This window comes from Xenopus tropicalis, chromosome 7, assembly GCF_000004195.4.
Source record: "Xenopus tropicalis strain Nigerian chromosome 7, UCB_Xtro_10.0, whole genome shotgun sequence".
Classification (NCBI taxonomy): domain Eukaryota; kingdom Metazoa; phylum Chordata; class Amphibia; order Anura; family Pipidae; genus Xenopus; species Xenopus tropicalis.
This window is the reverse complement of record NC_030683.2, coordinates 95,662,208-95,684,241: the sequence shown is the minus strand read 5'-3', so window position 1 is coordinate 95,684,241 and position 22,034 is coordinate 95,662,208. Positions and strand designations below refer to the sequence as shown.

At 39.7% G+C, this 22,034-nt stretch overlaps 2 protein-coding genes across 2 annotated transcripts in view; one reads left to right on the top strand and one right to left on the bottom strand.

Annotated features, from left to right (window-relative positions):
* The first annotated feature begins 1,784 nt into the window (after positions 1 to 1,784).
* On the top strand, positions 1,785 to 10,853 carry LOC101731600 (cysteine-rich motor neuron 1 protein). The gene is made up of 4 exons (XM_004916186.2): positions 1,785 to 2,144; positions 5,412 to 5,582; positions 6,919 to 7,086; positions 9,887 to 10,853. Exons 1-4 carry the CDS (start codon positions 1,862 to 1,864, stop codon positions 10,126 to 10,128), a joined length of 864 nt encoding a protein of 287 aa, XP_004916243.2. The 5' UTR covers positions 1,785 to 1,861; the 3' UTR covers positions 10,129 to 10,853.
* Positions 10,854 to 18,608: 7,755 nt separating this feature from the next.
* The window catches only part of lrrc38 (leucine rich repeat containing 38), a 40,658-nt gene continuing 37,232 nt past the window's right edge, over positions 18,609 to 22,034 (bottom strand). Inside the window, exon 2 of the mRNA XM_031906609.1 lies at positions 18,609 to 20,567. Coding sequence (XP_031762469.1) covers positions 20,332 to 20,567 — 236 coding nt within the window. The 3' untranslated portion in view covers positions 18,609 to 20,331. The remainder of the gene's footprint in view (positions 20,568 to 22,034) is intronic.

Sequence of the window (22,034 nt, the reverse complement as noted above, 5' to 3'; positions counted from 1 at the left end):
AGCCACAACAGACACTTTCGGCAGTTTTTGTAATATAGAGGTGCCCATATCAGCTTACAGTACACAAATCAGAAAAATAACTCCTGTCCTTTGGGTGCTGCCTGCACACTTAGCACATTGCACTGGGCCCCTTGTGGCCTACTATTAACTAGAATGGGTGAAAGTCGAGACTTTTAGAACTAAAGTCCAAATCAGGAAAAAAAAACGGTTAGTAAATGGGCCCCTTAGTATATACCCCTGTTTATTTTTGATGATAGTCAGAAATTGTCACTCTACCAAAAACTAAAATAAATTGTCCATTTCTGTATTTTTGCTACATCTGTACCTTAGTGATCACCATGAAAGGGTCATTAGAGATCACAGTACAGTGTGCAAAGTGCATTTTCAGACTCAAATTGACATATATAATATCAGGCACGAATTTGTGGAAAGGCCACAAAGGGCCGGGCCTAGGGCAGCACAAATTTGGGGTGGCATGCCGCACCAAAATGTTAAACTTTTTCGTCCATACGGAGCAATAGGGACCTCTGCCCCACTGCTCTGTTGCGAGTGTAAAGCCTCGCGCATGCGTGATCGCGAGTTCGCACTTGCGCGGGGGGGTTGTGCGCGCCAATCGCGTGTTCGCGCGCGCAGGGGGGGGGTTGGCGACGGACAGGGGGTGGCCTCGGGGCACCCGGATTACAAATCCATCACTGTATAATATAATTCGGCTTCCCCCCATAATTTTAGGGTAATTGTGTCTGTACTCTGAGTTGGGGTTGCTCCCAATACATAAAAATTAACAAAATTATGAATGTGTACACACAAATTGGGTCTGAGTTGCAGCTAACATATTTTGAGAGTAGGGATTGCATTACTTCCAGGTGCAGCAGTAAAACTGCATTAGCAGGGGATGCACTTATTAACGCTACCCTCTGTGACAACCCTGGCATTAGCGCCACATTCATGGTGGTGGTAACTCCAGCATTCACAGGCATTATTAGGTTGGGCACGATTTAGCAGAAGAGGCAGGGCTGACACAATGGGGCTCAGCACAACTAGAAAGAAGTGTAAGGAGCATATTTAGCACCTTGAGTCTATTTAAAGCGGACCTGTCACCTTAAGAAATAATTTCAAATTGTTTTCTATTGTGTTTGGCAAGCAAAATAAACTTTCTTACACTATATAAATTATTTTAATCTTATTTTCTTCAGCCTTGGAATTCACAATTGCAGCAAGCAGGCAGGGGCCATTTTGTGGACACTGTTATCAAAACAGGCATTGCATTACGCCAAAATCTTGTTTCTGTGCCAGTATAGGGGGACCTGATACCCATGTCCATCCACTGGTTACACAATTAGATGGTGAGGAGGGAGGGGGAATGTGAGCAGTGCAGCAACATCTAAGAAGTTCTGAATTGAAAGTGAAAGTAACTGTCTGCCCCACCTCTATGCCTAAGGCATAGAGGCGGGGCAGGCATTATATGATTGACAGCTGGGATTTTAAAATGCTTTTATAATGGGTATGGATGTGGTAATAAAAAAAATATTTTGGGTTTCATGTTTAATTTGAAAAGGACTTTTATTATACAGCTTTTTATGTCTGGGTGACAGGTCCTCTTTAACCATGACCACACTTGTGCCTGAGCTTGTAAATTATCCTTAATGAGTTATAATTATTGCTATTTTGAAGTAAAAGTATTCAGAAGGGCTAACTGTCATTGGTTTTGGAACAGTGTGAGTTTGTTTTTGAGCTCAAGTTTCAACATACTCTAATGTTTACTTTAGATTTCCCAGCATGCTTTGTATTTGGTCACCCAAGCTGCATAAAAGCATATTACCAGCGAGTTGTGGGCTTCTGTCAGATCCTCATTTTGGAAAAAATGAGATTCAAGGTTATTTTTCTAATAATTTTGTTTAACATACCAGGCTATCAGGCCTACAACTGCACCTCGTGTGAAGAAACAACATGCCCCCCAATTCTATTTGGCTGCGGCAGCAATAGGGCAATAGATCCCTGTGGATGCTGTGAACATTGTGCCAGGGGAAATATGCAACCCTGTGGAGGTGAAAACTGGGAAATCGGCTACTGTAATAATGGACTAAAATGTGCCGCAGTAAATGGAACAGGACTTGTTGAGATTCCAAACATAGGGATTTGTAAAGGTAAGTACCATTCTCATGCATATAGAACTCATACAGAACTCATTCATAATCATTTCCATTTTAATGACCAAGTGCTATCAGTTTTACCATTATATTACTAACTTTATATAACGTCTCCCCAAGACTGTGTATAGATTTAATAGTATTCTGAATGATTATTTTTTTGTTACCAAATTGTATCAAAAGTCTAGCTGCTAGTGTCACTGCCCCTTTCTTTTAGGCTCTTTCATCTGTGCCGCAGTAAACATCAGTGCCACATAGACCTAAGAGTAAACATGTAAAATTGATGGCATCAGGGCAATGGGCTTTTAATATGAGCACTGCAGGTTTTACGATTCATAAAATAGTAAAAGAATAGTAATAGACAAATACAAGGGCATGGAGCTGAAAAGAAATTCAGGTAATACTAAATAAGCAATGGCAATAAGCAATTTTTACTACAATGTACCTAAACATTAATAAAGTGGAATGAGAGAATAAGCTGAAAAAAAGTAACAGAAATAATTGATTCTTACTTGATGCATAGTGCAACATCTATTATCTCTAACGTATGTATATCAGGGGGTTTATAATGGAGAAAGATCATACAGGAATGGGATCCCTTATCCAGGACAGTACATTATATAATCAGTCCGACCACTAGGAGGAGACAATTATGCACCGTTAAACTCAAAGACCTTTATTTCTAAACATTACCTGGTTTCCGCTAAATCTCATTCAAGCTCTTGCCTAAGACTTAGGGGCACATTTACTAACCCACGAATCCAAATCCAAATTGGAAAAATTCCGATTGGAAAACAAACATTTTGCGAGTTTTTCCTATTTTTTGCGATTTTTTCGGCGCCTTTACGACTTTTCGGAAATTGTCGCGACTTTTTCTGTACCAATACGATTTGCGCGAAAAAACGCGAGTTTTTCATAGCCATTACGATGCGCTCGTATCTTGTCGCGACTTTTTCGTATTGAGCGCTCGTAAGCGGCGGGCGAAACTTTCAGACTTAGCATGATTTTGGAAGCCTCCCATAGGACTCAATGGCACCCTGCAGCTCCAACCTGGCCCAAGAAAAGTCTCCCATAGGGCTCAATGGCACTCTGCAGCTCCAACCTGGCCCAAGGAAAGTCTCCCATAGGGCTCAATGGCACTCTGCAGCTCCAACCCGGCCCAAGGAAAGTCTCCCATAGGGCTCAATGGCACTCTGCAGCTCCAACCTGGCCCAAGGAAAGTCTCCCATAGGGCTCAATGGCACTCTGCAGCTCCAACCCGGCCCAAGGAAAGTCTCCCATAGGGCTCAATGGCACTCTGCAGCTCCAACCCGGCCCAAGGAAAGTCTCCCATAGGGCTCAATGGCACTCTGCAGCTCCAACCCGGCCCAAGGAAAGTCTCCCATAGGGCTCAATGGCACTCTGCAGCTCCAACCCGGCCCAAGGAAAGTCTCCCATAGGGCTCAATGGCACTCTGCAGCTCCAACCTGGCCCAAGGAAAGTCTCCCATAGGGCTCAATGGCACTCTGCAGCTCCAACCCGGCCCAAGGAAAGTCTCCCATAGGGCTCAATGGCACTCTGCAGCTCCAACCTGGCCCAAGGAAAGTCTCCCATAGGGCTCAATGGCACTCTGCAGCTCCAACCCGGCCCAAGGAAAGTCTCCCATAGGGCTCAATGGCACTCTGCAGCTCCAACCTGGCCCAAGGAAAGTCTCCCATAGGGCTCAATGGCACTCTGCAGCTCCAACCTGGCCCAAGGAAAGTCTCCCATAGGACTCAATGGCACTCTGCAGCTCCAACCTGGCCCAAGGAAAGTCTCCCATAGGGCTCAATGGCACTCTGCAGCTCCAACCTGGCCCAAGGAAAGTCTCCCATAGGACTCAATGGCACCCTGCAGCTCCAACCTGGCCCAAGAAAAGTCACCATACTGAAGCTTGAATGAATCCGAATCTTTCGTACTCGGCGCGAAGGCTACGAAAAAGTCACGACTTTTCGCACAAGTAGTAACGCTATGAAAAAATCGCCAAATTTTGCGCAACATTCGGAATGGCAATGAAAAAGTCGCGACAATTTTCCGAAAAATCGCCAAATACCGATCATTACGAAAAAAACACAATCGGACGCATTCGGCCCGTTCGTGGGTAAGTAAATGTGCCCCCTAGACTTGCCTAATTAAAGAAGCCAAAATTCTAAGCAGCTTTGCAATATACATTTATTACACGTTTGTAATGGTTTTTGAGTTATTTGTTTATATAATTGCTATTAGAAGCAGTGTTTGCCTGTCTTTTTCTATTCTCTGCCCTGGTGGCTCAGACTGTTGAAACAATGTAACACAAGGCAGCAGACTGACAGACCTGACTTGCTGGAGGAGACTGACCTTTGCAACATTGTTTAAAATGTAACAACCAGTTCAGCAAATGCTGCTTTCAATAGCAATTACATTTACAAATAACGTTTAAAACGCTACAAATTTTAATTATTTCATATTGGAAAGTTGCTTAGAATTATGTTTTCTTTCATTATGCAAAAAATAATTTTTGGGGTTGACATGCCCTTTAATGTGTCACTGTATGTGTAATTTGTTATACTACCTTTGTATTTGTATAACAGAAATAATAAAAGATGAAAGTATCATTATTTACCTTTCCGTATCATAAAACAAGGCAGATCTGCTGTTGTTTGCCAGGATATAGAAATAGGCACAGGTGTATCAGAAAATGTAATGCCCCAGCAAGCATAACAAGTGACTGTAACATTCTCCCCCTGCAATACTCTACTTAACATAATATTACATATCGAACAAATATAAGAGACTTGTTTTGTGACCTCTGTGTTGCTTTGCTACTGTCATCTAACAGCTGTTCACACTAACCTTCTTCTAAGGCTGATGCCCCATGGAGCAAGTAAGACTAACCACGAATAACCACTCCGAAATGCCTTTCCACCGGAAACAGTAGGAGTCGCCAGCAGAAAGGCCTATGCATCACTTTGGCTTTCCAAAGTGGCAAAGTTTCCAAGTGGCGAAGTTTCCTCCTGCAGGTAAATTCATGTGACTTCGGAAAGCCAAAGTGATGCGTAGGCCTTTCCGCCAGCGACTCCTATTGAAAGGTTAGTTGCCCAAGGTAGCAGAGATCTATCGCAGGCAACTAAACCGCTCCCTGGGATATCAGCCTAATAAAGTTTCAAACATACAGATGGATTTGTTTGTCAGTGAGATCTTATAAAATACATTTGAGTTGCTGTAAGTTTAACATGACAATTGGTGCTTGCCATTTCTTGAATACAGATCTAAAGGGGTTCCCATACAAAGAATATTTTGAAGATAATGATGAAATCTGCCCAAAGCAAACTGGGTGTTACAGGGTGGTAGGAAATTGTGATTGTGTTACTAAACGTACCTGCATTCTGGATTTCTTCCAGTATTCAGAAGAACAGTGCAACCCAATGCGAGACTTCTGTAAGTAAAGCATATACTTTTTATAAAAGGAATCCAGAACAATGCTGAATGTATGTATGTATGTATCTTTGTTTATATAGCACAATAAATGAACACACCCAACAGGGGGTCATTACAATTATAGATAAACACAATGTATAAAATAAATACAATTTACAGTTTCATTAAGGATTCTACAGAGTTTGTAAGCATCAAAGAGGCAAGAGGAAGGAGGTCCCCTGCTCATAGAGCTTACAGTCTAAGGGGAAGATGTGAGTTTATGGATTAATACATAAAACCTCACATTCTATTCATTTTAATGGGATTTTTAGAAGCGTATTTAGCAAATGATGAACTCTTGCTTCTACCCTTTGATAGATACGCTTCTAAAAATCCCATAGGAATGAATAGAACGTAGGTGAGTTTTTATGTATTAAGCTCTAAACTCAGATTTTTAAAAATCTGCCTCTTAATGTACTTATACAAAAAGCATTTCTCTTTATTTTAATAAGTGTTTACATAGTTAGAACTTACGGACCCCCAATAAAATCGTATAGGGTTTCTACATTCTTGAAATAATATGAAAGATGATCTGTTTCTTATATGTATATTGCAATTCCACTAGGCCCTCTATTTGTTGCTCTAGGCCTTCTGTATTTATTATTATGCCGCTGCACTTTATCCTATATATACTATACATATATTTGCTAAATATGCTGCTCTTTGAAATTTTTGAAGTGTTATTATGCAATAGTTCTTAATTAAGTAAAGGTAATGTATCAATAAGAAAACAGGTAAGGTGAGTTTTTAAAGGAAGAAGTAAAATCAATGGGGGGGGGGGTGCCAAGTTGTTGTGCTCAGCTATGTATAAACTATCTATTATATTCGAACAGTTTAAAGCAGGGGTCCCCAACCGCCGGGCCGCGGACCAGTTCCGGGCCGTGGACAGCAGGGCAGTGGGCCGCAGCGCACCCCCCCTCCCCAGCGCGGCGCATGTATTACGCGGCGCGCCCCGCCCCCCTTGGTCCGTGGGAAAAAAAATTTGCCTCCTACCGGGCCGTGCTGCTGAAAAGGTTGGGAAGCCCTGGTTTAAAGAATTGGTACCCCCCATCCTTTCCCAGAGCTGCTCCAGGGAGACATGAGAAGGTGAAATAGAATATTGGAAAAATGGTCAAAAATAAAACAATAGAAAGCAATTGACAAAAAGTTTGTGTTTTTGGTTTATTGTCTGATACCAACTAACCAGGAAAAGGTACATTTCTTTTATAGCACAGGGACATAGCTAATGCTAGCACTTTTTAGATAAAGGTTTATAATAACAATAATTATAATAGTAATATGTGTTTACTGTTTACAGTGGCCTGGGAAAGGGAGCAAGAAGAAGAGAAAAGTGAAAAAGAAATAAAGTATTGCTTTTGGAGCGGCTGTGATATCACTGATGGGAAATGTGTCTGTGAGTCAGGAATCTGTGATTTCAATCGGAGGTTTCAGTTCAGAGACATCTGGAAATGTAATGAAGCCCTTGGTATGTACTGGTTTGCATACATACTATGTAATCAGCAGAGATGCAAGTTCGCAAACTTTTAGCGATGTTTGCAATTTTGGGTTCGCCTTAGCTGGAGCCAAATTTTGACCTCTCACCCCAGAGCCAGCAGATACATGGCAGCCAATCAGGCAGCTCTCCCTGGACCACCCCCCCCCGGACCACTCCCTTCCATATATAAACAGAAGCCCAGCAGCCATTTTACATTCTGCCTGTATGTGCTTTTTGCCCTTGATCCCCCTCCGGCATGCCACTGTCCAGGTCGTGGCACCCTTTAAACAACTTTAAACAATCAGTTTTCTGGCCAGAAATGGCTTTTCTAGGTTTTAAAGTTCGCCTTCTCATTGAAGTCTATGGGGATTGCAAAGTTCGCAAAAGTTCGCACTTTTTGGCGGAAGTTCGCAAATGGGTTCGCAAACTTTTTTTGTGAGGTTCGCTACATCTCTAGTAATCAGGAAGGATTCCCTAGCGTCAATAGATGTGCATGAGCGCTATTGATCAGAAGAGGCCGGATGGGTGCTCTGGCGCTTAGTACAACTTCGTTTTTTTATTAGCTAGGAAGGTGTAGTTTTAATCTTGCCTAACCTGCACACAACATTCCTGGTCATGTTTTAGCATTTCTAATGCATTTCTAGTGTTATAACCCCCTTAATGATTATAGATGTAGCGAACTGTTCGCCGGCGAACTAATTAGTGCGAACATCGGGTGTTCGCGTTGGCGCAAATTCGCTGACTTTTGCCGATGTTCGCCAATTTGGGTTCGCCGCGTTTTTTTTGCGCCGCGTTTTTTTGCCTCGGTTTTTTCCGCCGCGTTTTTTCGCTTCGGTTTTTCGCCATTGCGTATACATAGGAATAGCTTGTGGTTTTTTTTTTTGCGTTATTTTTTTGCGTTTTTTTTGGCGGTTTTTTTACAAAGTATTTTTCAGAGAAATGTTTACCCTTGATCCCCCTCCGGCATGCCACTGTCCAGGTGGTGGCACCCTTTAAACAACTTTAAAATCAGTTTTCTGGGCAGAAATGGCTTTTCTAGGTTTTAAAGTTCGCCTTCCCATTGAAGTCTATGGGGTTCGCAAAGTTCGCGAATATTCGCGAGTTTTGGCGAAAGTCCGCGAACAGGTTCGCGAACATTTTCGGCGATGTTCGCTACATCACTATTAATGATTACTCAGTTGGAAGCATGGAATAGAAGTTTGGTCTTCCATCACTGTAGTGTGAAATATGCTGTAGGAGGGGGAACTCCAAATATTTTTCAATAGCTTTTGCAGAGAAATACAGGTATCTTTTATGATGGTTATAAAGCCTTGAAATGCACTTCCAGAATAAATTGTGCTTTTAGGTAATTCTGTAAATGAATATTAGTATTTTGCATTACTGCAGTTGCCTTTACAGTTAGAGTGACCATCATCAAGAACAAAGAGAACAACTAAGGTTTCCTAGTTCCCCATGCTGAAAAGTATGGTACAACCTGTGGTAGACTGGCTCTCAATTTATGACTATGAATAAGCAACTATAATATGCTTAGACCTATTCTGCTATGCATGTAATGGATCAGTGCAATACTGGAGGGTAAGTGGTGTGTGTCAGCATACACTGTTCCTTATTATTTTCTTATTCCTGGGTCCAAATATAATATCTGGTTTGCCTGTATGGCATTGTTATCATCCCTCTTTAGTATGCCTGTGCACTTTTTCGGGTTGGGTTAAAGGCCCTATCGTTCAGCTCTCCGCCTAGTGCTGGTACTATCATATGGCTTCTTTAGAGATTTGTCATCAAGTGTTTCCTGCAGTTTTATAGCAGGAAATCCATTTGTCAAATGTTTTTCTTTTTTACTAACGTTATATCTGGAAAATATGTGATTCAAAGCAAATTATAAAGGCTCTAAGGGTCACTTTTGACCACAAGTGCAGAATGCAAAGTGCAATTTTATATGCAACCACTATTTTTTTTACCCATAATGCAGCATTGACCCATAATTCCAGCAAAATTTAAGCAGGATGGGGAGTTGTGCCCATGGCGAATCAAAATGAACACAATTGCACGCGTGGTGGATGCAGGATGCAACTTGCTGTGAAAATCCTGGAGTTAACTGCCTTGTATAGGGTTGTGGTAGCTCCAGGGTTCCCAAATGTTAATTGGTGAACTCACTTTATTTTACCATTGGTTAAAAGGAGATTCCTTCTGTAATAGATACTATTTCATACCTTAATAAACTTAGTTGGCAGGAAGCCATTAAAGTTCAAGCTATCATTTAAGAAGACATGGTCGCTCTATTTTAATGTTATTGACTCAAAAAATAAGGATCCGATCTTAAAATGCTTCATACTTAAATTTATGTTCATTATTGATGGACATCTCATTTCTATTCTGATATAGCCACAATATTGTTCTCCTGGAAAAAATGGTTCATTTTTTTTTCCTTTTCATTATTCATACACTGGGCATAGTTTTTACGTTAGCCTATTGGTTTGTTTACCTATTTAAATGATATACTTGATTTTAGTTAAATAATTTATGTCCTTATTCATTAAGGACAAACTGATAGTTACTTTTGTTCTTGAACCTGCATGTGAACAATCTATCACTATTTATATGTATATTTATTGCAAAACTTCAATAAAATGTTTAAAAAACATACGTGTGTGTTTGGGCACAAATACTTTTATTGAATATTGTCATTAAGCACAACATCTGCTTTCATTTTTGCATGACTTCACACATTTTGCCTCTCATTAGATTTCAATGTGATGTTCTACATTATTGTTTTTATTTCTTATTTCTCCAGTAAAGCAAAGGTGTTCCAATGTGACGTGTCCTGAAGTGCAACCAATTGAATGTCCCATTGATTCAGTGCTCAGCCAACCCTATACACCACAGGGAGACTGCTGTCCCAAAGTCCCCAGTTTCTGCACTTGTGATTTTGGAAAATGCGACAACTCGTGCCCAAAAGGAAGAAGGAAAGTCATGATTTGGAAGAGTAATGGAATCCCTGGAAGCTGCTGTGATAGATTTCGGTGCCTTATCTAGATTAGTAATGAATTCTCTTTTAATCTCTTCAGACTGAAAATGCATTGGTTGGTTAGTTATCATGTTACAATCAGATTGGTCATCACCATATAATCCTTATATGAACTTTAAATAAGGGTGACTTAGTGGGGCAATACTCTTACTTTCTAATTTTTACTGATTTTTACTGTTTTTCTCAAATTTACATTTTAAAAATAAATTGGTTTCATTTTACCTTCTATGTTATTGATAGCAGCTCAGTAAGCCAGTTAGATCCAATTATTGATACAATTCGGTGCAGCAGCAACCTCACCCCTACTGAACTTACTCTTAATTTCTCAGAGCTTTTCTAGAGTCTGTAACAAGATAACTGTTACAATTTAATCCATTAGTTGCTGCCATGGCCAGTGACCAGTACACCGAATTAAAATAACCTTGTCTAATAAGCAAGACTGACTGAAAAGGGAAATGTGAGATACTAGCTCCTGCACTATGGGTTTAGCCTCACAACTGTTGATTCCACATGTGTATTAACCAATCATAACAAATGATACTTGCATATCTTAATTAAGGTCCAATGAGCTGTTTAGCTAATGTATGTAATAAAAAAATATGTTGATGATGTTTGTGCCAGGGAACAAAAGCTGTGATGTAAGCAGCAGACAATTTGAAGCTGCTGAATCCTATGCTGGTATTCTGAGCTTGGTGCACTGGATCAATAAATTTCCTTCTCTTATCGAGCATTATGGGGGTCTCCAGGTGTGGTGATTTCCAAGAAATTTAACCAGATTTAACAGTACATTGTAGACCTTGGATCACTGTAAAACCTGAGAGAGCTCTAATATGGGAGTTGGTGTTTTTATGATTAACCGCAGGTTGTTGATGAATGAACCATTATAAAGGTCTACTTTCCTGTCCATAATACAGAGCAATACAGAGCACATTTATGTGGGTGCTCCTGACAATACTAAGCTCCAGGTTTCATTGTGTTGAGCACAAACACCTGCATCAATGAGTGCTAAGTGTGGGGCAAGATACAAAGTATGTAAAACATGGTGGTTGGCAGTGCCAGGCCCAGAATATGTGGTTACAAGGCATGGGGAGGAGCAAGGTTCAGTAATGTGGAAGAGGCTGCTATGCACTATGGAAGCAATGTGCAATTTAATGAGCACATCTAACCAATTTAGGGGTAGGCAAAATATGTATATGCCCGGTAGTCCCCTCTTTTGCACCCTAGGCACGTGCATCTTCTGCCTGCACCCTTGTTCCGGCACTGGTGATTGGTGTCTGTTTTTTGCACTTGCACAGTGCTCCTCACATTGACAACACTTGAAATAACAACAAGTTAAGTCTTGCATTTCAGAAATGTTAGGGATGTTGCAATGTATAAATTATATTTTTATATTAGGTTTTTACAAAGAGAATAATATTTGAAAAACAACTCACATTTAGCCTCATCAACTGCCCTGGCTACACATTCCAATAAATACAAATAAGTCACATAACTAGTTCTTATTTGGCCACCCTGAAAATGTATCACAGGTAGTGATACACTATGAACAAATGCACTCTGTCATTTCTAATGACCCATATCAAATCAGGAAGTAAAGAAATCCTACACATCTATCTTTAAGTCACTGAAAGCTCACAATATCGATGTACATGGTGGGTATTCTAATTCAAAATATGTAAAAAGCATCAGAACCAAACTGTGAGAATAAACTCCAGCAATGACAAAGTCTATGTGTGTTATACCACTTAGAGAGAAGTAACAACTTGAGATTACCATACTGTTTTTAGAGCTCTGAATATAGTTGTATTTTAATGCAGACAGTTCCAGTACGACTTCAGACACTGTCAGAGATAATGCCCTACAGTAGAGGTAGGTCTGCCATTTTTTACTGAAAAACAAGCAACTTAGAAAAACATACAAAAATAATAATTACAAATCAACAGATATTCTTTCTTAAATATAAACATAAATATAAACAAAATGTGCATTAATAAACTTGAACTTAAATCATATATTTACATGCATTTTAACTCTGCACATATATACATATGGACATACAGTATTTACTCTCAGTACAAAGCCCACCCCAACCCTAAGGACAGAAAGACAGAGGTGCAGGTTATTCATCTAAAACAGCATGAGCCCAACCATAAAAATCTCTTAGAAATTAAAAAATCTGAAGGGAGTAAGAGAGACCAGCCCCACACCAGAGAGGCCAATCAGAAAGGGCCAGGTAAATAAAGGCTTTTCAAGGAGGCTGAAAACAAAACCCGCGCCATAAAGATGCCCACCATGCCGCATCCATCCTCTGCTTCTCAAAAGAGCGAATCTTGCAAAGCTCACCCAGTATGGTACCCACCACCTCTGAACAGGGGGTGCCTAATAGGAAGTGTAAAAGCGAACTACAGAACTGACTAGAAAAAGTGTGCTCAAATCAAAACCCTGGTGACGCCCGAATGCCCCGTAGGCCCACTCCTGGTAATCTAAACCAGAGAGGCAGGGAATGCCCAAGGCATTAGGCACTTTTTTTGTATACTTCAATGTTATAGGGACAATGAAGCAGGAAGTGGTCCATGGTCTCCACCTTCCCAGAGCATTCCTCCCGTGGACAGTCACGTTTATCGGTGCACCTATGCTTCACGTTCCCATTAACATAGAGCTTCCCGTGGAAAGAGTGCCAGACGATATCCCTGAACTTGGATGGAACCCCAAGGAGGAGGTGGGGTTGCCACCTTTTGCAGTGGCTAACTCTGAGCAGGGGGGCGGAGTTTTGACCCAGACAGCCCTTCTGTAAACCGTGCTGTCCGTGTCAAAACCGGGCTGGTGACAACCCTATGTAGAGGTAGTGTTGTAGGTCCTATTCTCATCCTGTACTATAGTTTCACTGAGTTCCAGTCAGTGATGTTCCTAAGGTGGCCCCTTTCACTGGACTGGGGCGATGAGAGACAAATTGCTTATGCAGAGAGTGCAATTTGAAAATTTGAATTTCGCCCCTTGAAGTTACCAGGAGTGGCATTTAATGTAATATTCTTGTTAAAGAAAAATTCCCATGTTATCCCAAAATGTGCTGCTGTTTCTCCCTACTTAATCCCTTACATCTCTGTGGCTATCACTATACATCATATAGCAATATTAAAATATAACCACTAGAGGTCGCTTAAACAGAGGGAAAGATCAGTACAATGTAGGTCCGTATTATTATAGTTGCTTGATAAATGAGCAAGTGTGACGCATGAAAACTTGTTTTGGGTTTCTAGCTGATTTGTTACAGACAATTGTTCTTACAACAGTTCCACAGAACTGTAATTTACTTGTGTGAATGAGATAGTGAACCTTAGATTGCAAGCTCCATTGTGGGTGTCTGATGTGAATAGTGAGCAATCCTTGTAAATGCTGCATAAACATGTCAGTGTTGCTCTGTTACCCCAACAAGTGCCAGTCTCACCTACCACATGACACTTACCAACTAGCTAAAATTCTCCATGAGATTTGATTGGATGGTGGGGAATCTGTATCAACCTTTTAAGACCTGCTTGAAAGTGTAAGAATAATAAACAAAGTTCTCTCAAAAAACATGGTAATGCAAACAAATAGAGAGTTTTTAGCTTATTGTTTGTCCAGTTTTTTCTGATATGGACATTTACAGACATGGGATCTGTTATTAAGAAACCTTCAAATTATGGGAAGGCCATCTCCCACTTTATTAAATAATTCGCATTTTAAAAAATGATTTCCCTTTTCTCTGTAATAATAAAACAGTACCCCAACTAAGATATAATTAATCCTTATAGGTGGCAAAATAATCCTATTGGGGTTTATTAAGTGTTTAAATAATGCTAAGTAGATTTAAAGTTTGGAGACCCAAATTATGGAAAGACCTTTTATTTTAAAAGCTCCAGATGCCGGGCATTCTGGACAGGGGCGGGCCAAGCCGACCGGGCACCCTAGGCAACCCGGTCGGCATCCTCGCCCCCCCCGGCGATGGATCATTGCCCCCACCATGTAATGACAAGCGGAGGGGGGCAATGACTAAATAGAGCGGACTAGGGGTAGGCAGGAGAGGTTCCTGCCTGGCACCCCCCAATCATTGCAGCCTATGCAGCTGCCTCTTCTTCCTACCCCTAGTTTGACCCTGATTCTGGATAACAGGTCCTATACCTGTATTAAATTCCCCTTAAAACCTTTTGCAGGTTTGCAAATTTATATAATGCACTAATATGTGCAAAGGAATGTGTTTACTTTGTGCATTTTGTTTAGTTAATCTCTTAAAGGCATCCCCCCCCCATAATTTTATCATATGTTTTCTGCTCATGGTGAGCAATTAGTAGTTCACATTAGTAGTCATATGTTTTCTTTATCATAAACAGTGGAGGTCACCATACTTAAGGAAGAGAGTATAGTCCCGAATATAGTATAGTCCCGAATGACTTTCTGAGTCACAACTCAGTACCTCTACATAAGGTAATTTATACTGTTTAGTATTTGATGTTTTCCTCTCATCTTAACAGTACCCTCCAGAGAGTAAACAAAACATCTTTGTGTTAGTCCGTGGTGCTCATAACTTCATGAATGCAAAAAAATGAAAATAACACTAAGGGGCCCATTTACTTACTCACGAACCGGCTGAATGTGTCCAATTGCGTTTTTTTCGAAACGATCGGTATTTGGCGATTTTTTCGGAAAATTATCTCGACTTTTTCGTTGCCATCCGAATGTTGCGCAAAATCTGGCGATTTTTTCGTAGCGTTAAAATTGCGCGAAAAGTCGCGCCTTTTCCGTATTGAGCGACTTTTTCGTTACCAATACGATTTTCGCGAAAAAACGCGAGTTTTTGGTAACCATTACGATTCGCTCGTATCTTGTCGCGACTTTTTCGTATTGAGCGCTCGTAATGGCACCCTGCAGCTCCAACCTGGCCCAAGAAAAGTCACCATACTGAAGCTTGAATGAATCCGAACGCTACGAAAAAATCGCAACATTTTGCGCAACTTTCGGAATGGCGATTTTTTCGTAGCGTTAAAACTTGCGCGAAAAGTCGCGCCTTTTTCGTAGCCATTCCGAAAGTTGCGCAAAATGTTGCAATTTTTTCGTAGCGTTCGGATTCATTCAAGCTTCAGTATGGTGACTTTTCTTGGGCCAGGTTGGAGCTGAAGAGTGCCATTGAGTCCTATGGGAGGCTTCCAAAATCATGCTAAGTCTGAAAGTTTCGGCCGCCGCTTGCGAGCGCTCAATACGAAAAAGTCGCCACAAGATACGAGCGAATCGTAATGGCTACGAAAAACTCGCGTTTTTTCGCGAAAATCGTATTGGTAACGAAAAAATCGCAAAAAATACGAAAAAGTCGCAAAATGTTCGTTTTCCAATCGGAATTTTTCCAATTCGGATTCGAATTCGTGTCTTAGTAAATCAGCCCCTAAAAGTGGAAGTCACTGAGATGATCACAACTTAATGCATATACACTATTGTGTCTGGTTTGCAAAGACTCTTGTGTCTCTTTAAAGGGACACTGATTTTTATGGTATATTTTTTATTTCTGAAATTACACTGTTTACATAGCCAATAATGCACTCTATTATTTAAAATTTTATTCTTGAACCAACAAATGTATTTTTTTAGTTGTAATATTGGTGAGTAGGCAGCCATCTCAATGCATTGTGCCTGAGTCTGAGCTTTCAGAAGGAGCCAGCGCTACAGATTAGAACTGCTTTCTGATAACCTATTGTTTCTCCTACTCCCATGTAATTGGAGGAGTCCCAAGCCGGACTTTTTTACTATTGAGTGTTATTCTGATATCTAATGGGAGCTGCTCTCTTGCTGCCTTCCCATTGTTCTGCTGATCAGCTGCTGGGGGGAAAGGGAGGGGGGTGATATCACTCCAACTTGCAGCGCAGCAGTAAAGTGTGACTGAAGTTTATCAGAGCACAGGTCACATGGCTGTGGCACCCTGGGAAATTAAGAATATGGGTAGCCCCATGTGAAATTTCAAAATTTTCAAAATGAACTATAAAAAAATATGTTTGTGTTTTTGAAAAACAGTTAACAATGCAGGATTCTGCTGGAGAAGCTCTATTAACTGATGCATTTTGAAAAAAAAAAAAAGTTTTCCCATGACGTATTCCTTAACAATACATATAAATACCCGAGCTCACTCCCTGAGCAAATGTAATGACCAGTGGTTTTCCATCCTAGAATTTCTTTTTCACTACAAACCTAATAGCCCACAGACCAAAAAACTCAACTATAATAAATGAGCAATAATTTTATTTGATAAAGCCTTATAAATACAGTATGTACAACTTATTTGCAAAACGAAAGGCAAGAGACAAAATTGACATTGTATTTCATAAGACAAATATGCACAACATATTTGTGAGACAGCAGGTTAATAAAATACATAGTAAAAAAAACTGCCCTTGTTTATAAATAGACATCTAAATGTATTACACATGGCACAGGAGAGAGTCAAGTCACTTCACTTAAATTCCTGCCAAAATAAATTTGTCACTGATTACAATATTTCACATACATTTCTACCACATCAATTGACGTTCATTCCATTGCACTGTTTTAATATAAATACAGGAGAACCTGAATGGAAGACTTATTTATTGTTCTTCTTAATATCTGATAAGTGTTAAACCCCCCAAAAATCTTCTATGCACCTCCCAAACCTAGTTTGGCTATGTACATTGCTCCTGAATCAGCTTCTTCCAACATGCTGTAGTTATGCAGGAGGCTCTGGTACCCACTAAAATATGCATGGAAAAGTCATGCAATACCACAGGATAAACCTTATACAGGGCAAACAAAGGTTTATCGTCTGGGAGTTGTGTTTTTGCAGCACATAACCAGCTGCATTTTAGCATCTCTATAGGGAACAAATATAAGAAAATGTAGAAGCCTCCTAGTTGTGGGCTTGAGGCCTAGAACATTGATATCAGAAAGGCCTTAGATATTATGAAGGATGTTCCATGTATATTTTGCCATCACTCAGGAAACTATTCTAAACCATAGGCTGAAATATATAGATAAGTTTGTATTTTTATGCAGTTTTGTAGTAACATTATTACAGACCAGAAGTAGGGTGTCTGTATAGGATTACATGTCGACTGCTTGGTTCAACTCATTTACATTGGGCCTTAAACTAAAGGCAGCTGCTTAGTGAGTTCTATTTTCCCTAGGGAAACTGCAGTGATATAAGAAGGGTAGATGCTGTCTCTGTTTGATTGACAAGCACTCAGGGGTTTCAGGCGGGTACAAGACAACAGTAAACCTCCATGAAATTTGGTCTTTCAAAAAAATGAAATGTTATCTCTATGCCTCTAGCCAGGTTTCATTGGGGCCACTGCAGTCTGATATTTAAGAAGACCATCTTCTATGATATATTCACCTCTACAGCAAAAAAATATATTTTTTTGCTCATTATTACAGATTTGGGTATTGCTGAATCCTTAGTATTTCAGAACCAAATCCTCAACCTAATGTACTAGACAACAATGAAGATGTAGACAATCAACAAAGGGATACTGCTTTAATTACACTTATCAGTAGCTAATATGGAACACAATTGTACTGTATTGTGTATCATTGTTATTTTAATTCAAACCCATTTTAAGTGATTACTTGCTAATATATGACCGCACATTTGTAGCATAACTTGTATGAATTAGTACTGCCTACCTCAGATTATCATAAAATTTTTTGGTAAAGTCCAAATGTTCAATGATTTCAAAACATTTAGAATAACCTTCTTATAGATAAACAATAGCATTTAACTTAAGAGACAGCTCGCTCTTAAAAGAGAAAAAATACCCCCCTTTTAATACGGGCTCATCCATTTAGGGTAATATTAAAAAAATATTAAAAAAAATGCACAAAAACTCTAAATATTTATTTGCGTTTTACACAGACATACATTATGCATGATTCCTCAGTTTGAGAGGAAACCATGACAGTCTGTCTCTGACTCACAGTGACTATTTTCCCACCCCCCTTAGGCTGGCAGAGCCATTCAACCCCTCCCTCACCTCGTTGCATATTGAAGTGATGGATTCTGGGACTTGAAGTCTATTTGCTTTGCAAAGAAGGTGATGTACGGCTTCTCTGTAAAGCAGAGGGACCTCATGTCCCAGAAACCATTATGTTAAAGGAGAAGGAAACACTCACAGAAATGCTGCACTGAGTCCTCTATCAAAAGGTACAGAATTTCTTGTCTCTTTGTTTTCCTGTGCCAGCATTTGTGTAGCTCACTCCCCTCTCCTGCTCCCCCCTCCCTCAAGAATGCTAAGAACTCCCTCCCCCCTTAGGAATGTGGATCTGAGCCAATCAGCAGGAAGCTTTCTTATAGTCTTACAAACTGAGCATGTACAGGGGTCTTGGTGCAGGAGTGAGGCATTATGGGAATTTTCTTTACAGAGCTCAGCGTTTTTTTTTCCTATGAAGCTTCTGATCACTTGAACAGGAGAAATATGGGGAGACTTCAGGGCACTATTGAGAGAACTGAAGGTATGCCTGCAGCTTGAGATTAACTCTTTATTAGCCTTTCCTTCTCCTTTAACATGGAACAAATGTGAGGGCGGGGTTGAATGACTCTTCCAGCCTAAGAAGTTAAATGGTCCCTTGATTCAAAGGCAGACTGCGATTGTTTCCTGTCAGTCTAAAGAATTATGTAAAATATGTCTGTCTGAAATCTCTTCATGATTGTTAAAATTTATTGTAATATGCTGTAAAAATTTATTATGGAATATATAGAAATACGATATATATAAATATATTTATATTTTGGAATGTAAGAACTCTGGATTTGTTCCTCTGGGACCAGTACATTATTCTCTTGGTGACTTAGCAGATTGTACACTTCATTTAGCTTTTCTCCCATGGGTTGTATTTTTAATTAATAAGGCTTGATTGCTATTGTAACGAAGTCATAGCTTAAAATACAAGTCTGCAATAGGGTTGCCTTTTTTCATTTTCCTCGTAAATGGTATTTGAAGATCTTGTAGACTGACAGTATAGATTAAAATTCAGTACAGGAAGAAGATCTTTTGCTTCTTTATGGTTGCTCTAATAGATTTAGGAAAAAAATCCTTTACCCGTTTCTTATAATTGTTTTATGAATGCATTGTAAGGTTTGAGTTTGAAAGCATAACCCATTCATTTATGAGACCAGTGCTTCGGATTTTAAGGTCTTACCAAAGTAATGAGATAAATGTATTGTATGGGCTGCTCAGTGTGTCACCACTAGAATAATGTATTATGCAAGAAAAAAAGCCAAAAGGCAGTTTCCATTCAGCTAAATGAAATTCGCTGGTGGAGAAACATTATGTATGTCGTTGGCCTTAGACTCATGACTGATCTATATTAAGCCAACTCACTAAATCAAAATGCTACACAAATCATGAAACCTAGTGGTATACTGTAAATGTGGTCATGCACTAAAAAGCCTTTTATTTGGCAAGGTTACCAAACAAGCAGATCTCTCCCCAATGTGTCCACCTTGAGGTGGCTGATATTGGATTACATTGACAGCATGTAGGCAGTCAGAGACCTCATAATCAAGCCATTGTGCTTGTTGCCCCGACCAGATTTTTCAACCTGCCTGATCAACATCTAGGGGATTTTTTGCCAGATATAGGTTGGGTAGGCCCGTCGAAGGCCACATACACAGGTCTACAAGCTGCTGACAGACCAAGCCAGCTTTAATTGGCCCATGTATGGCCACCACAGCCTCTGTGTAATATACTGGATCATATGCATTCAATAGAGAAATAAATGCAAAGGCAATATTACAGACTACATAAGAATAACCTAATTTGTTGAATGTAAACATTAGTATAGAAGACAAAGGAATTCAAAATAGATAGAGATAGATAGATAGATAGATAGATAGATAGATAGATAGATGATAGATAGATAGATAGATGATAGATAGAGTATGAAAATAACTAATAACTACTAAGATGGGCAATTCATTTATCTTTCAAGAGGACATTTATACTAACTAGACAGCACCCCTTGTCATTTATAAATAATGACCATAATGTTTCTTGGCTTTAAGGGTCTCTTTGTCAAGTAATAATTAACTTGATTCCTCTTGATGTTCTCTAGTGTTTCATTTTCTATAATTTACAGCTTGGAATACGTAAGTGTCATATAATTTGGTCTATCCATTTGGTTAAAAACAACAAAAAAATCCAGAAATGCATTTCTTATTACTCATCTTCATCCTCATCTTCTTTGCTTGGAGCACATCTTTGGAAGCAGTGGACCGTCGTAGCCAAAAAAAAACTTGAGAAAATGGCAGCAATCGAAACAGCCACTCCAGATAAAAAGATAATTAAAAAGTCTATGGTTGACAACCTGTATTTGCATTCCCTGAAACTGATGTCTGATAGCTCATGCAGGAAAATTTTTCGATCTTCTAATATGCACTGGATTTCTTCCACACCTAAAAGAATGACAGAATAATGAATATTACTTTGGGATAGATGTGAGGGCTTCCTTATGAAGGAGGCTTTGCAGTAATATGTATATGAGTAGCTTTACCTGAAATGTTTCCCTTAAAAAGGATTTGTTACTGTACTTCTAACACTGCATTGGTCAGGGTTGGACTGGGGGGTGCAGGGCTCACTGGGGCTACTGCCCCAGAGGCCCCGCCCCCCTAAAGTGCCCCTCCCCCGCATGGGCCCCTGCTGTGCATCACTAACCCCCCGCAAGGCCCCCCCCGACATCCTCCCCTGAACAAACGTAAGTGAAACGCGTCAGGGGAGGACATCAGGGGCCAGGGGAAGCGGCAACAGGGTCACTTCTGGGCCCTGTCCGCCCCTGATATTGGCAACAATGTCCCTTCGGGCAGCATATTTTATATGGCTGGTTTTAAGCAGGCCAGGGATTGTTTATATTGTGAAGACATTGTTGAGTTAACAGGTCACTAACTGCTACTGAGTTACCTGCATTGGAAAAAATCTAAACTGGCCTATTTAGATGGCCATGGTAATATTTGGGGTGCTTTTTGTTTTTCTAAATATCCTAGAAGAGCCAAGTAGGGTAAGATTTTGACAGTTTCTTATAACAGATTATTTATAATCTAAAGACAGGAACAGATTAAAATAAATTCAATATTTCAAAGTATTATGTTTTTTTTAAAAAAGTAAAGCTGTAAGGGTTTCTAGCTCAGTACCTGTATGCATGATAAGTGCTGTGTTACTCCTTATCTTATTACTCCTGTATGTATCACCAACCACTCTCTACCCTGGCATATTATTATGATAGAAAATACTGCAGAGGGTAATGAAAAACAGACATTGGCAGCATAAAGGCTCCTGTGTGGGGTAATGCAATATGTGACGACACGGAGGGGACTGTAATGAATTCAAATGCACAGAACCGTTGGATCACAACATAGACAAAGAGATTGTATTGGAGACAACAGAACTAGAATTTTGCAAATTTAGAAATCTCATAAAAAAATCTCACTAAAAGAATCAGAAGCCAGCCCATAAGCAACCCATTAGCAATGGCATGATCCTTGGACCTCCCTCTCAGTATGTAGTGAGATCAAGGATAAAAATAAATCCACTTTATAGTAAAGGGTATGAATCATAGGATAATCCAATGAAATGATACAGACAAATCATAAGCCATCTCATAGTAATTTGTTAGTGGTGGTGGAAAGAAATTATAATTAATGACATCAATTGTAATATTATTAATTATATTACTATATTATATATTAATATATTATATATATATATATATATATATATATATTAATTATAATATTACAAATATCCAATAATTTTGAACTTATTGTAAATGTAATTACTATTGAAAGCTGTATCTTTCTGTTGCTTTTTATTGTTTCCACTGGTTGTTCTGACTATCTGTACCACTAAAACAGTTCAGTGGGAGTCAG

Excerpts from the sequence above, each read along its gene's own strand:
- LOC101731600 (XM_004916186.2), top strand. The coding sequence starts at position 1,862 with ATGAGATTCAAGGTTATTTTTCTAATAATTTTGTTTAACATACCAGGC. Across the intron at positions 5,583-6,918 it reads CAACCCAATGCGAGACTTCT|TGGCCTGGGAAAGGGAGCAA; the intron begins GTAAGTAAAGCA and ends TACTGTTTACAG. Across the intron at positions 7,087-9,886 it reads GAAATGTAATGAAGCCCTTG|TAAAGCAAAGGTGTTCCAAT; the intron begins GTATGTACTGGT and ends TTATTTCTCCAG.